The sequence below is a fragment of the Corticium candelabrum genome, chromosome 11, assembly GCF_963422355.1.
Source record: "Corticium candelabrum chromosome 11, ooCorCand1.1, whole genome shotgun sequence".
Taxonomy (NCBI): domain Eukaryota; kingdom Metazoa; phylum Porifera; class Homoscleromorpha; order Homosclerophorida; family Plakinidae; genus Corticium; species Corticium candelabrum.
The window spans coordinates 7,346,633-7,362,400 of record NC_085095.1 but is presented as its reverse complement, the minus strand read 5'-3'; the positions used below and the strand labels follow the sequence as shown (position 1 = coordinate 7,362,400).

At 43.3% G+C, this 15,768-nt stretch overlaps 2 protein-coding genes across 3 annotated transcripts; both read left to right on the top strand.

Annotated features, from left to right (window-relative positions):
• Window positions 1-378: 378 nt before the first annotated feature.
• Window positions 379-2,037, top strand: LOC134186282 (protein TANC1-like). Its single transcript, XM_062654205.1, has one exon. The coding sequence runs from the start codon at window positions 425-427 to the stop codon at window positions 1,841-1,843; it is 1,419 nt and encodes a 472-aa protein (XP_062510189.1). The 5' UTR covers window positions 379-424; the 3' UTR covers window positions 1,844-2,037.
• A 1,899-nt stretch (window positions 2,038-3,936) lies between these two features.
• Window positions 3,937-14,538, top strand: LOC134186359 (F-box/WD repeat-containing protein 7-like). Of its 2 annotated transcripts, XM_062654295.1 has the most exons (16): window positions 3,937-4,184; window positions 4,247-4,323; window positions 7,605-7,737; window positions 7,864-8,066; window positions 8,123-8,164; window positions 8,386-8,523; window positions 8,583-8,673; window positions 11,082-11,171; window positions 11,353-11,439; window positions 11,504-11,599; window positions 11,944-12,128; window positions 13,082-13,208; window positions 13,262-13,352; window positions 13,679-13,755; window positions 13,812-14,004; window positions 14,118-14,538. In XM_062654295.1, exons 1-16 carry the CDS (start codon window positions 4,077-4,079, stop codon window positions 14,228-14,230), a joined length of 1,851 nt encoding a protein of 616 aa, XP_062510279.1. In that variant the 5' UTR covers window positions 3,937-4,076; the 3' UTR covers window positions 14,231-14,538. The 2 variants fall into 2 exon arrangements, with proteins under 2 accessions (XP_062510279.1, XP_062510280.1); XM_062654296.1 differs by lacking the exons at window positions 3,937-4,184; window positions 4,247-4,323 and adding an exon at window positions 6,472-7,337.
• Window positions 14,539-15,768: the final 1,230 nt, after the last annotated feature.

The window sequence follows — 15,768 nt, the reverse complement described above, 5'->3', positions numbered from 1 at the left end:
CACTGTGTGTGTGTGTGTGTGTCACTGTGTGTGTGTGTGTCACTGTGTGTGTGTGTGTGTGTCTATGTACCAATGTATGCTTATCCAGGCATGTGTATCTATCTAGATACACATGGGTGTATACAACTGAGGGTGAGGGCTCAACGTTGCACGAGAGGAGAGAAACCGCTTAAGCACGACAAAACGTGAGAAATCGAGAAGAAAGGCAACACTTTCGGAAATGCATTCTCCGATCTTCTTATCACCTCTACAATCACACACACCAGAAACGCCCCTTTCCCTCTTATCATCACACAACGTCTGCACATCACATTTGCACATTATATTTGCACATCATATTTGCACATCACATTTGCACATTTGCAACGCCACCCGACGTCGAGCGCTCCTCCATGCTGCCCTAGTCGCTCGAATACTTTTGCAAATGCGAGGCAGAAAGCACGTTTTGCAGCCGCCGGGCGGCCGCAGGCGAGCGGTTGATGCTGACTCTCTCTTCGATTGTATGGCGCAGGGCGCAGCGAAACGGCTGCATCGATTGTTGAGCGAAGGAGGCGACGTGAATGTCCGCGACGAGTCGAGACGGACGCTCGTTATGCGAGCTTGTTATGTCGAAGACGACGCGAAGAGGGAGGGAGTTGTGAGGGTGTTGCTTGAGCATGGGTGTGACGTCGACGTGCAGGACGAACTGGGACGGACGGCGATGACTTATGCGGCTCTGTTTGGTCGGTGCGATGTGGTGAGGATGCTAGTCGAGGCCGGTGCCGATCCGTTTAAAGAGGATGTCGACGCCAATTCGCCTCTTTATCACTGCTCGTCGGTTGGCAATGCGGAGATTGCTCGCATACTTATTGCGACGTACTACAGTCGCGGACTGAATGTGAACAAGCGCAACCTGCAGGGTATGACGCCTCTGCTGCAGGCGGCTAAGTTGGGACATACTGAGTGTGCATTGGTGCTGGTGACGGAAGGCAAGGCGGTGTCGAGTATTCGAGATTTGGATAACTTTATGAATGCCGAGGAGTGGGCGAGAGCTAGTGGGCAATTTAGTAAGGAGGATTTACTGGTTTTGTCGCCTGTTTTGGCAAGAAAGATGTTGTGTAAGGAGAGGAGGAGACACGAGGGGAGAAAGATTTTGTCTGATTTTTATAGTCCTGTGGTTGCTGGTCGATCGGATGGGCTTGTACGACAGTCTGGGAATACGTTTCATTTTGTGTCTCATAGTGAGGAGGATGGAGGTGGTGGAGAGGAAGGGAGTGGTCATAACAATGTGGCTCTCACTCTTTACTCTGCATCCACTCCTAACCTGTCGTTGCCTTCGTTGTCGTCGCACTCTGTTTGTGGATTTAATGCGTTTTCGTGTGTCGATTCGTTGGCGACATCGAGATCTGTCGATTCACAACCGAAGTCTATGTTTCAGTTGCCGAAAGTTAAGGCTGCTACTGACTTCATGATCACTGAAGAACCGGTTTCGCCATCTATGAAGACGAAGGTACAGAAAATTAGTCCGCGGATGGCTACAGTACAAGAGGACGGTTTTGGTCGAATTGCATCGAGTAGTGGGATTCGATTGCCGAATCAGAGTGGTTGTGAGTTGAATGGATTAGATGATAAATCAGTGCGGTTTCCATCAGTTCAACAAGTGCCATACAGTAAGTCGTCGATGCCTGCCAATCCACGATCATTGACTCGTCTAAAATCGCTACCAAATCAACTCCATCACAGTGTCGGTTCACTTTCGAGTCAGAATTCAGTGGAAACTGCGCGTTCGCCAACGATGCTAGAAAAGCAGCAGAAATCATCGAGTGGTAGTAGCAGTAGTCACACGCGAACTCACTCCTACTAGACAATATGCAATGAATGTGATGCATCTGGTACTGCCATCGTCGCTGGTAGCTTTTCAAATTGGTTTATAAGGTTTGTATACTGTGAAGCTCAGACAAACTATTTTGGCTGTACATACAATACAACTGCCTACTTTGCTAGGAAACGAGAAAAGTTAATAAATAATAAATTGATTAATTAATTAATGAGTGTGAGGTTTACAGGCTGAGATGTGCAGTTGTGCTAGTGTATGAGTTCATAGGTCAGTAGCAGTATAGAATGGGTTTCATACTCTGGTTGTACAACTACTGCATCCAGACATATAGTATTTTTAATTAAATTTGCCATGACGTCATGGCTTAATAATAGATAATTTTTACATCTGTACATGTCATGTGTCTGTCTGGTTGTCTGATTGTTTGTCTCTTTGTCTCTCTGTTTGTCTCTTTGTCTGTCTGTCTGTCTGTCTGTCTGTCTGTTTGTCTGTTTGTCTGTCTGTCTGTCTGTTTGTCTGTCTGTCTGTCTGTTTGTCTGTCTGTCAAATTTTCATATTTCATACATCAAAGCTAATACAAGTGAAACTAAAGTAACAGCTAATGAACAACAAGTGCACAACTACAATTACAATTACACAAATAACAAGTAGCATTAAAAAGCTTCCCTACGGAGCCTACAAACCAAAATTTAGTTTACTGAATTGAAAGTTGAACAACATCTAGGCTCCGGCCAGCTCTCTGTCCATATGTTACTCTGATCATCTTTCTAGCCAACACCGAGGCATTGCAACACTGAAGTTGTACTGACAAACGTCTTCTCCAATGTGTCTTAAAATCTAAGGGATTGTTTCTTCCTTCTTCATCTTTGTATAGTTTGGAAATTTTATTGAGGAACGTTGATGCTTCTTCTCCCCACCCACCAAAGTGCTCGAAAACTAGTGGAATAAGGGTAGAAGTGTGCCCTCCATGCAACTGCTCTTTAGAATATTTGCTATGTTTGATGTCTTCTCTCCTTCTTGCTGCAGCTCCATCCATAGTTACTGCACTTTGCAGAATGTCTTGGCTCCAGGGGTGAGCAAGGGCCACATCAAGCTCAACATTTCCCCCACATCTTGAGTCAAACACGACAATGTCTGCTCTATTGTTGGATGTGGTATATCTATCTTTTGGTTCAATTTGATGTTGGCATTGTAGACTGCTCAGGCATTCAGACCAGCACAAAACAACAGAATTGTGAGACCAAACTGGGCCTCCACCCATTTTTCATGTTAGTAAATGATACCCTTCAACCTCTAGTGACTTTCCGCATTCACATTTAGTGGCCCATGGTGGTAAAGACAAAGGTAGACCCAATCTGAGAGAAGCCGCCAAGACAAAATTGCCAGATGCTGTCTGTCTGTCGCTTTGTGTGTCTGCCTTGTTGCCTGTCTGTCTGTATTCTATGTGTGTTGTTTATGCATGTACTGGTTATGTTTTCTCTCTCATTAGAAATCTCAGATGCACATATCATTTGAAAGGTTTGCCACTTACGCTCTCATGTAATGCCCTAGTTATTGTTCTATTCGCTCCTGTACTTAATATGATAATATTTAATTAGGTTGCATACCTACTTGACATTACAATAATTAGTCTCTAATTGATTACGTCATCTTTAATTGTAAACATGTCATACATCTAATATTAATTAATTATTTATTTTTATTAAATATTTAACACTAATTTTTAAAAAAATAATGTTAAATATTTAGTAAATTTTTTAACGTTACTATTGCAAATCAAAGTATGCTTGCATTACTAACATAACTTGATGTAAGTGCGTCTTCCGTCACGTGACTCACGTGTAAACAACACATGATCTACTAATGACAGTCGCTCGTCATTCTATTTGCAGCTTGTAACTGAGTGCATAGCTGTGGCAATGTAATCACACCGGTCGCACGGACTCGCATCAATAATTATCGCAGCTGCATGCAGAGATGACGTCAAGTGTACTCAGGAAGTGTACACGTGTACTCAAAAATTTTTTTACAATCGCATTAATAAATATTATAACAATTATTAAATAAATATTTTTAATTAACAATTGCAACATGCATGTATTTGAGCAATAATTTTCAACAAATTGTAAATAAGTTGCTGCACTCCGAGGCTCCTCGTGGATGGTTCTACGCATGCGTAGGACAGTCGGGTTGTTGTTTTCCTTTAGTAACCCGTCTTTCCAAGCTCATTGCATCGACTCTGTCAGCGCGAAGCGACGCCATGGAAAAGCTGAACATAAATCAGGCGACTGCAGAGCAGCTCGTAGCGCATTTCGCGCGCTACGGCCTCAAATCGGCTCGTGCAGCAGCAATTGTCGAGCACAGAGAGGTAAAACGACTAGCACGACTGTTTGGCTTGCGTTAGATTTGCGTATCTTTCGTTTTTCGTAGAGAAACGGCCTGTTCCGGTGTCTGAATGAATTGATGCGAGTGACTGGAATGACGCGCCAACTGGTCGATGTCATTCGGTGAGCCGCAGCTTCGCCGTTTGTGCACCGTTTGCACTCCAACGCCTTAGACAGGAAGCTCGATGGTCTCGCCAGCTGTAGGTGTAGCCCGTTTCTTGTCCGATTTCTCTCCGTGTCGGCTGGCGGACGTGAAATGTGAGGCTCGAATGGGAGGGGAGTGCAACACACAAAATGGCCTTGAGAGTTAGCATGTGATCGTTTAGCGAGGCGTGTGCTGTTAGCAGGCGTGTGACACGTCGTGTAGGGTGCATTTGTTGCGTCAACTCTGCGGTTTAACGTCAGGGAGGACGTTTTTTGGTCACTCAGTTGTGGCTTGCTAACAACCAGGCTCATGGCTTCGTGCGAGAGTATCCAATCTTTCTGTGCAGTCGGGTGGTTGTCTGTTAGTGAGTGTAAAGGTCGGAAGTCCAGAAGGACTTCCCGTATCCTTGTGAGTGGGTCGAGAGGATGTTGAACCTCTAAGGAACGGACAGCGCCTCTGATCACTGTGAGAGCTTGACGTAATCCGGCGGGCGTGGTGGTGGATTCTGTTGTGATAGAGAGACGTCGTCGATTGATTGACGTCGTGAATCGACAGCGAATTGTTTTGTGTGTCTTTCTAAGTCGTGGAGTAACGATGTCGGACAGCAGCTGGGACTCTGGCTGTAGGGACTTAGTTCCTGCCATTTGCAGTGAATGCAGGCAAGCTTTTTTGTCTTGGTGTTTGATTTGCTAGTTGGTTGGAGACAGGGTGAAGAGGCAAAGCGAGTTTCTTTGTTGTCATGTTGTAGTGGTGTGTGAAATGAACAGATTTGTGTATGATTTAAAGTCTGTTTAGGCAACAGATTTGTGTATGATTTAAAGTCTGTTTGGGCAACAGATTTGTATAGGATTTAAAGTCTGTTTAGGGCAACAGATTTGCATAGGATTTAAGGTCTGTTTAGGCAACAGATTTGTGTAGGATTTAAGGTCTATTTAGGGTAACAGATTTGTATCCAGATTTAGAGTCTGTCCATGGCAACAGATTTGTATAGGATTTAGGGTCTGTCCAGGACAGTTGTTGTCGCAAAGTAGCATGATTGTCTTGCTTGTCGTTTTCTTCTTGATTTTTGTGTTTGTTTGGTTGTCGTTCGTCAATTTGTGTGTTTGTCTGTTTGCTTGTGTGTTGTTGGTCAGTTGATTTGATTGTGTGTTTATCGTTGTGTTTGACTGTCTCAGTTATTCTGTCCGTCTGTCTGTCTGTCTGTCTGTCTGTCTGTCTGTTGGTCCATTTGTCCTTATCTCTTTCTCTAAACTATAGACACAAACTATGACACATGATACCTCTACTGGTCGATCATATCTACTTGTTAGCATGCAGTTCTAAATCGTTACAAGCACTCGTACATGAATACACCATAAACACTAAATACAATCAACACAAACCCTCAAATGTGTACTACTCTCACATCCTTTCCTGGTGCAAATATCTCAAGGTTTATCACCTTCCATGTGTTACTGTTTATGCAACTATTCTGTTGAGAGAATTTGCCTCAGGTTAGTGCGTTAGCACAGCACTCACTGACACCCAACGATGAAAGACAATGACCTAAGACTCCAGCATACATTCATGCCATGCTCACATTAGTGTGTTATAGTCATGCTCACATGAGACTGCAGGTTTAGGCATTGAGTGAGTGACAACTATTGTGTAGGAGTTTGTATGTTGTCACACAGAGGGTGGGGGTGTTGGTGGTTGTACTAACTTGTGATGAGCACCCACCTTGTTAGTGTCCATTGATGAGTTTACCAGTATGTGGTATTATGTGTTTGATCTCATCTCCTCTGTTATGGGAATGACCTTATACAAAGAGATTATGATAACATAAAAACATTAACTGACATCATGTGCTGCAATGTCAAGCCGATTTATGGATTTAGAAACTGTAAATTGGCATGTCAGGCCATTGACATGAGAGGTGGATCATCAATGGGGTCAAGTCATTGTGTTAAGGCTGTTGCAATGTGATGATGACGATGCTTGCGAGGACGCCAGCGCTTACTGGCGAGGATGCTCAGGCAGGCGTCATATTGTAAACATTTGCACATCACTTAATGAGCGTTGTGTGTGTGTGTGTGTGTGTGTGTGTGTGTGTGTGTGTTTGCCTTCATGTGGTTACGTGGGTGTGTGGGTGTTTGTGTGTCTGTGTGCCTGTGTGTGTGTGTGTGTGTGTGTGTGAGAGAGAGAGAGAGAGAGTGGGTGAGTGAGTGAATACCGAGATGAGTCACTCACGCAAAACACTTACAAAAAGGTATCGGAATCAATAAACCCGATTCCCAGCAGCAGACCGCCAAAACATGTGGAAGCATCTTTGTGTGCGACAAGTTCATGAGGAAGGAAAAGAAAACCAAATCACAATCATATGTACTCATGATATACAATGCTCATCAAATGGTATTGTAAATAGTACAGCATCAGCATTAGCATTTTGATACCTTAGTGTTTGACACCTACTCAGCGTCAGCGTTCTTGCTAGCATCATCATGTCACACAACCATCTTTTAGTGTCATTAGCCAACCCTAGAAACTCGATCTCTACAGCACATGAGTATGAAACGTTTTGATCATTACACCAAAGTCACATTACAATGCTTTTTGTGTAGCTTATCAATTGGTAATCATTGAACGTGTTGATTCCGGGTCCACTTTTGTGAGTATTGTTATAAAAATGTGTGAAATTCTTTGCTCATCTTGTCTTATCAATCCATTTGTCATCTTCCTTTACATTGATGTTGTCCTTGAGACCTGGTCGTAATGTGTTAATAACTAATGGATCAATTGAAGCCGACTGTGACTCTACGATTGAATAGTAGCCGTTTGAAACGAAGAGTAGCTTCGACTTTGTCTTTTGTTCACAACTTGTTTCTTGTCTGCAGTGTCATTTACTGTGACGTTATCATAGCACTTGGTTTTCACATTACGAACAGTACAATACAAAGAAGTTGTTAATGACTTGGTCGGTCTCTCGAAGGGTGGCTATGTTCTACGGTAGAAAGTAAGGGACATGTTGAGTAGGCTGAGCACATGGTTGGTGCTGACTTGTGATTGGTTAGCAGTTAAGGGAAGCTTGTGCTTGCCATACAGATAGAATTGATTGTCTTATCTCTATTGACGTACTGCTTGCTGCTTTTGCTCTTAAGTGGCATGCCCCTCGTTGCTGAAACACACACACGCACACTGACAACAACATAGCAGTTGGGATTGCTGCTTGTTGCCGTTCTGTCTGTTTATGTGTGTTTCTATCGTTGATTTCCGTTTGTAGAGCAAATGCTAAAATCGAGGAAGAGGTAATATCACCTCGTGACCTGAGAGCTCAGCGTCGAATTGCTAAACGTTGTGAAGAGGATCTGTATACTCCGGAAATGGATGAAAATGATTCGTTTGCTGCTTTAGGAGTGAGTTGTGTCTGTGTCTGTGTCTGTGTCTGTGTGCACGTGTCTGTGTGCGCGTGTGTGTGTGTGCGTGTGTGTGCGTGTGCGTGTGTGTGCATGTCAGTCATTTCTATTTCTCCTTTATACTAGATGAAACGAATTCTTCAGTCTCCTCACATGGTTGCCTCGCCTTCGAAACGATTGTGCTCTGTTGGTGCAGACTCTAACACAAAGAAAAGACCATCACGACTACTGACGAGTTCCAACATTCAAAATCTGGACCAGTGGTTGGATATGTTTGAGTTGTGGACAGCAGAGGAACGGAAGATTGCGCTAGACCATTTGGTTGACAGGTCTGTGGAGTTGCATCAAACTTTTCTTGGTTGCCATCACTTTGTGTTTTGTTTAGATGCGATGCAGCATTGCAGAGACATTTGTTAGGGATTGTAGAGTAAGTCTGTCTGTCTCTCTGTCTGTCTATCAGTTTTGTCTGTCTGTCTGTCTGTCTCTTTGTCTGTGTGCATGTGTCTATCTGTCTGTCTCTTTGTCTGTCTGTTTGTCTCTCTGTGTTTGTGTGTGTCCGTGTGTCTATCTGTCTGTTGTTTGTCTGTCTGTCTGTCTATCTGTTTGTCTGTCTGTCTCTGTTTATGTCTAATTACTGTTTGTTGTTAGGCCTCAGTTTCAGCGAGATTTCATCTCACTACTACCCAGAGAACTCGCATTCATTGTCCTTGCTAATCTTGAACCAAGGGATTTACTACGAGCAGCACAGACATGCCGATATTGGAAAACACTTTGTGACGACAATTTGTTAGCAAACATTTGCTTTCTAACGCAATGTGTGTAGTAATTTGTTGTTATGATGACAGATTATGGCGGGAGAAATGTCGTGACTGTGGTGTAGATGATAGTATTATGAAAGGCTTTCGAAAACGAGTTAGAACAAGATCGTGGAAACAGGTGTGTGGGTGGGGAGAATTGTTTTGTGTAGACAGCATCTGGACACACACTATCAGATCAATAGATATCCAGACAGACTTAAGCTAGGTTTACAATATGACGCTGGTGAGGACGCTCAGGCGGGCGTCATATTGTAAACACTCGCACGTTGCGTCATGAGTGTCGTCAGCATCGCAGTTGATTCAACTTTAACTCTAGCGTCCAAACCGGAAGCACGTGCCTTTTGTCGGCAAATCAGAGATCAAATCTGGGAGTGAAATAACCGGAAGTAAACTATGGAAGAGAAGCCTACCGAAGGTGTATACATGTAGGTACAGCTGCTTGCGGCAGATCAAGTCACGGTAGCTTAGAGATGAGAGGCGCAAGAAAAACACTTGGAAAAGCGTATCGAAAAAACCGAGCTCCCAAATAATGTGGAAGCGTCTTTGTGACAACTTGGTGAGGGAGAAACTCGGGAAATGAAAACCGAATCACAGACTTTTGTATACAATTATGATGCGCATAGTGGCTTGTCGCTGACGCTCATCAAATGATATTGTAAATGGTACAGCGTCAGCATTTTGACACCTACTCGGCGACTTCGTGCGAGAGTCCTCGCGAGCGTCGTGGGCATCATCAGTGTCACATTGTAGATCTAGCTTTAGAGACAGACACACACACAGACTGACAGACAGACTGACACACACACACACACACACACACACACACACACACACACACACACACACACACACACACACACACACACACACACACACACTGACAGACAGACAGTAAGATAGACACGTGGATGAACTGGCATCATATGGAAGAGGTTTTATTGATCGACAATCAGACAGACGAAAATGGACGGACAATAAGACATGCATGTGTACAACGATATATGTCAGGCCTCTCGCACGAGTATTCAAGAGCCTTCGTTACATGGAAGACAAGATAGTTCGACTCGTAGAGAGGCAGTGGATTACTGTTATCAAATACATACATACATATATATATATATATATATATATATATATATATATATATATATATAGCACACAAGTATATATTTACAACAAACTTGTCAAACTTCACACCGATGTTAACAGTAACGCTCTCAGTCACACTGCCCCTTCGTCACGAAACTTCTTCTACCTCGTCTCGCACTCTCCTCCTCTCTTGCACTCTTTCTTCTTCCTGTCTCCTTGCTGACCAGCGAAATGAACTCTCCAAATGACTGCTTCCCAATATATATTATTAGCTCCTCCCCTCAATCTCATGTATGGTATCGTAGCCCATCCCAAACTCCATATTTAGAGACGTGACACTAACTAGCAACTAAATTTGTCGCCAGTGACTAGTAGGTAGTAAACCAGCTATAGGGCTCAGCCAATTGTAAAAATGAAATAGAAGCCCTCTCACAGTTAAACTATTACAGAGTTTACGCGTGTATCCTTACGCTGTCATGGACGTTTCACACATTGTGTGAGGTTGGTCGGCCAAACGGGACAAGGCAGGGAAACTGAATAGATTAGAGTCGTCATCGTTGTCGGCACCGCCTCTGTCTTGGAGTCATGAAACATGGCGTGGCAGACTATTTTGTTTGCTCTGCGAAGTGGCACGTCCAATGGCTTAGCGAGCATGATACAGACTCGAGTGATCTTAACAGCAGCGTGCATGTGGTACCATCAATGAACGAAGAGATCATAGTCATAACCTCACTTGTCGAAGTGGCTGAATGAATTCTCCTAGCTTCGATATGATCTGGAGAGTGCCACTATGACCTGCTCACACTGGCATTTTTTCTGGCGTAGTGTGTCTGTGTGTATATGTCTCAGACTTTGTGTGCCCACTTGTGCCAATGTTGGAAACCAATTCATGTCATTCATGTCATCACTATGACACTTGAGCTAATGGCTACAATTGGCTACTACATTTTCATCTTGTGGACTAAAGTATTTGTCTTACTGGCCAATGGCTAGCAGAGCTAAATGTGTGAACTTAGAGGCCTGTATACAGCATACACACTAGACTCGTACCCAGTCCTCTTTCCTATCTCATGGAACCAAAGCACACGTTCAAGCAGGTGGAGTGGACACATGGAGAGGACTAGGTTTGAGTCTTAGACTCTACATACAGACGTGAATGGATAGACAAGGGCTGATGGTTGGGGTAGTTAGACAGATGGATGGACAGTTAAAGCCTGGTTCACAATATGATGCCGACACTCAGCTGAGCGTCAAACTTTGAAGAAACCACATCGACATCGGCGTCGATATTGTGAACCAGGCACACCAATGGACAAACAGGTAAACAAACATAGTTAGACAGACAGATGGACAGGCAGGTAGACAAATATAGTTGGACAGACAATTAGACAGACAGATGGACAGACATAAGTAAACTGGAATTGTGCGTTTGGTTAGGTTTATTTGACGAAACATCGTATTGAATGGAACTGGAAACATGGCACTCTGAGACCACCTAAAGTACTAAAAGGCCATGATGATCACGTGGTGAGGCATTGTGCTATATGCGGACAGTTGTGTGTACATAATGCGAACTGCAGTCTGTGCATGCAGTTTACACACACACACACACACACACACACACACACACACACACACACACACACACACACACACACACACACACACACACATGCTATGTCTGCAACATATATATGTTATCATATAGATTACATGTTTAAAATTTCATGGCAACAGAATAGTTAGTGGTTCGGATGACAATACGTTAAAAGTGTGGTCTGCAACATCTGGAAAGGTAACACAATATGGTGACTTGTGTGACCACTGCTCGGTTGTTTCATTAATTTCATCTCTTGTAGCATTTACGGACTCTAACTGGTCACACAGGAGGTGTATGGTGTGCTCAATTTAATGGTTCGGTGATTGTGAGTGGTTCAACTGATAGAACTCTGAAGGTATGAGTGGTGATTCTGAGTTTGTGTGCTTGTTTGTGTGCTCTTGTCTTCGTTAGTTGTTTGTGTGTTTGGTAGTCTGTCTGTCTGTTTGCTTCTTTGGGTTTCTATTTGTTGGTTAGTCAGCCATTGTTTGTGTGTGTTGTTTGGTTGGCCATTGGCCTATGGCAGGCCGTTATTTCATGCTTTGTGGTGTGTGTGTGTGTGTGTGTGTGTGTGTGTGTGTGTGTGTGTGTGTGTGTGTGTGTGTGTGTGTGTGTGTGTGTGTGTGTACCTTTTTCAGTTTTAGTCCCACGCATTGTGTGAACATTTTCCAGTTCAAAACCGATTGTATTTTACTCTCTCAGGTATGGAACAGTGACACGGGTTTATGTCTCCACACATTGTTTGGTCACACGTCGACTGTCCGCTGTATGGCAATGAGCGGCGACAAAGTGATCAGCGGCTCACGCGATGCAACACTAAGAGTATGGGACATCACGACTGGACAGAACTCTCACATCCTAGTTGGACACCTCGCAGCAGTTCGATGGTGCGTTGATGCCAGTTTGTTGTTGTGTTTTGTATATATTTTGTTGTCATTATTGTTGTAGCTATTGTTGTGTGTTGTTGGTTGTTGTTGTGTGTATATTATTATTGTTGTTGTTGTGTGTATCTTGTTGTGTGTTGTATGTCTTTTGTTGTTGTGTGTTGTATGTCTTTTGTTGTTGTGTGTAGTGTTGTTGTGTGTATATTATTATTATTGTTGTTGTTGTGTGTATCTTGTTGTGTGTTGTATGTCTTTTGTTGTTGTGTGTATATTATTATTGTTGTTGTGTGTTGTATGTATTTTGTTGTTGTTGTGTGTGTTGTTTGTTGTGTGTTATTGTTGTGTGTATTGTGTGTTGTATGTATTTTGTTGTTGTTGTTGTGTGTGTTGTTTGTTGTGTGTATTATTGTTGTGTGTATTGTGTGTTGTATGTATTTTGTTGTTGTTGTTGTGTGTATTATTATTGTTGTGTGTATCTTGTGTGTTGTATGTATTTTGTTGTTTTTGTGTGTTGTATGTATTTTGTTGTTGTTGCGTGTTGTATGTATTTTGTTGTTATTGTTGCGTGTTGTTATTGTTGTTGTGTGTTGTATGTATTTTGTTGTTATTGTTGCGTGTTGTTATTGTTGTTGTGTGTTGTATGTATTTTGTTGTTATTGTTGTGTGTTGTTTGTTATTATTGTTGCTGTTGCTGTATTTGTATGTATTTTGTTGTGTGTTGTATGTATTTTGTTGTTGTTGTTATTGTTGTATGTTGTTTGTTTGTTATTATTATTGGTGTTGTGTGTTGTTTGTTTGTTATTATTATTGGTGTCGTGTGTTGTTTGTTGTTGTGTGTTGTGTTGTTGTGTGTATTTGTTGTTTGTTGTTGTGCATAGTTGTTTGTTGTTGTGCATAGTTTGTTGTTCTGTGTTGTTTGTTGTTGTTTTGTATATATTTTGTGTTTTTCCTTTTAGTGTTCAGTATGATGGTGTCAAGGTTGTTAGTGGGTCATATGACTATATGGTCAAGGTGTGGGATCCTGAGACTGCACAGTGTCTTCATACATTGCAGGGACATACGAATAGAGTTTACTCGTTGCAGGTTGGTGTCGAGTTTTGGGGTTGTGATGCATGTTGGTGAGTGTTGTGTGATAGTTTGATGGGACGCATATTGTCAGTGGTTCGTTGGATACGACGATACGAGTGTGGAATGCAGAAACAGGGCATTGCCTTCATACATTAGTTGGTAAGAGTCAGTGTAGTCTGTCTGTTTATTTGTTTGTCTGTATATCTGTATGCATGTTTGTCTTTCTGCATGTCTGTCTGTCTATTTGTTTGTCAATTTTTGTATGCATGTTTATGTATATTTATCTGTTTATTTGTTTGTTTATTTATTTTTATATGCATGTATGTGTGTTTATTTGTTTGTCTGCCTGTCTGTCTGTTTGTCACTTTGTGTCATTTTGTGCGTGCATGTGTGTGTGTGTGTGTGTGTGTGTGTGTGTGTGTGTGTGTGTGTGTGTGTCAATTTCAACCGTTGTTTAACTTATAAGATGGCTTGCACATCTGTAGGACACCAATCACTCACAAGTGGAATGGAACTAAAGAAGAACACTTTAGTGTCAGGAAATGCTGACTCTACCATCAAGGTTACCTTCGTCTCACACATAAACGATAGAGGAAACGTGCCAATTGTGTCTCTTAGGTTTGGGACATTTCGTCTGGTCATTGTCTTCACACACTCCAAGGGCCCGAAAAACATCAGAGTGCCGTAACGTCTCTACAGTTTAACGACAAGTTTGCAATCACGAGCTCCGATGACGGAACGGTGAAGTTGTGGGACATTCGAACTGGCGACTTCATCAGGAACTTGGTGACACTGGGCAGTGGAGGAAGTGGTGTGTGTGTGTGTGTGTGTGTGTGTGTGTGTGTGTGTGTGTGTGTGTGTGTGTGTATGTGTGTGTGTGTGTGTGTGTGAGTGTGAGTGTACCTACTAACTTTACATTTACAGGTGGCGTCGTATGGCGTGTCCAATGCAGCGAGAAGAAACTTGTGTGCGCAGTTGGCAGCAGAAACGGCACTGAAGACACAAAACTTCTCGTTCTCGACTTCGACACATGTTAACCTCCAACAACCAGCCCACCGAGCATCACCACATTCACACCCAAAAACTATTCACATAACCTCACATAATGTACAGTCACTGATGTGTATCACAAGCTTCTCAACCAACTGACTACAAGTTGAGGGGTTGTCTACTGCATATTGGACGGAGGGCTGATAGCAGGCTATCGGCATTGCTTTTAACAGACGGTTGTTTTGCATATTGCAAAGAGAGAGGACCATTGATGTGGTTTATTATTGTTTCTTGTATTGGAGATAATTGTTGTGTATGTAATTGTTTGGTAAATAAATGGTAATATTGATATTGAGGTAAGAGGTTGGACTTGGTGTGAGTGATGTATGTTGCAGGTCTGTGGTAGTACACGGTTAGTGTTGGTTAACAATCTTGATTATCTGTCCGTCTGTGTGATTGTCAGTGTGTGTGTGTGTGTGGGGGGTGGTGGTGGAGCAGATGGTAGAGCAGATGGTAGAGCATTGGTGATGACATTCGGGATCTTGTATTCCGTGATGAGGGTTAAAGGTTCGATCCTGGTGGAGTCTACACTGTCTCAGTTTCCTTCAGCAAGAAACTCACCCACACTTGCTTCTCTCCACTCAGGAGTATAAATGAGTACCTGGTCATTGACTGGGGTGGACAAGACCGCTGGCTTGGCAGTAACATCGTACGTGTGGGCCTTGGTGTCCAGTCCCAGAGCTGCGCCATTGTCAGTGCCCCTGGATGACTCTGGCCAAGATCCAGGTGGATTGTAGCGCTGGCCCCAAAACCCCACGTAGCGCATCGAGGCCCTGTCTCTAGAGGCAGGGGGAGCTATCTTTGCAACTGACCTCAAGGTCGACGTCGAAAGACGTGGAGGGCTTAATATTTGTCTATTGTCCATGTGTGTGTGTGTGTGTGTGTGTGTGTGTGTGTGTGTGTGTGTGTGTGTGTGTGTGTGTGTGTGTGTGTGTGTGTGTGTGTGTGTGTGTGTGTGTGTGTGTGTGTGTGTGTGTGTGTGTGTGTGTGTGTGTGTGTGTGTGTGTGTGTGTGTGTGTGTGTGTGTGTGTGTGTGTGTGTGTGTGTGTGTGTGTGTGTGTGTGTGTGTGTGTGTGTGTGTGTGTGTGTGTGTGTGTGTGTGTGTGTGTGTGTGTGTGTGTGTGTGTGTGTGTGTGTGTGTGTGTGTGTGTGTGTGTGTGTGTGTGTGTGTGTGTGTGTGTGTGTGTGTGTGTGTGTGTGTGTGTGTGTGTGTGTGTGTGTGTGTGTGTGTGTGTGTGTGTGTGTGTGTGTGTGTGTGTGTGTGTGTGTGTGTGTGTGTGTGTGTGTGTGTGTGTGTGTGTGTGTGTGTGTGTGTGTGTGTGTGTGTGTGTGTGTGTGTGTGTGTGTGTGTGTGTGTGTGTGTGTGTGTGTGTGTGTGTGTGTGTGTGTGTGTGTGTGTGTGTGTGTGTGTGTGTGTGTGTGTGTGTGTGTGTGTGTGTGTGTGTGTGTGTGTGTGTGTTCGTTCGTTCACACAAATTGACCAACTTGTCTGGTAGCTCTAATCCTACCTCTCTCCACTCACTTA

Excerpts from the sequence above, each read along its gene's own strand:
- LOC134186282 (XM_062654205.1), top strand. The coding sequence starts at position 425 with ATGCGAGGCAGAAAGCACGTTTTGCAGCCGCCGGGCGGCCGCAGGCGA.
- LOC134186359 (XM_062654295.1), top strand. The coding sequence starts at position 4,077 with ATGGAAAAGCTGAACATAAATCAGGCGACTGCAGAGCAGCTCGTAGCG. Across the intron at positions 12,129-13,081 it reads CACCTCGCAGCAGTTCGATG|TGTTCAGTATGATGGTGTCA; the intron begins GTGCGTTGATGC and ends TTTTCCTTTTAG. Across the intron at positions 13,353-13,678 it reads TTGCCTTCATACATTAGTTG|GACACCAATCACTCACAAGT; the intron begins GTAAGAGTCAGT and ends GCACATCTGTAG.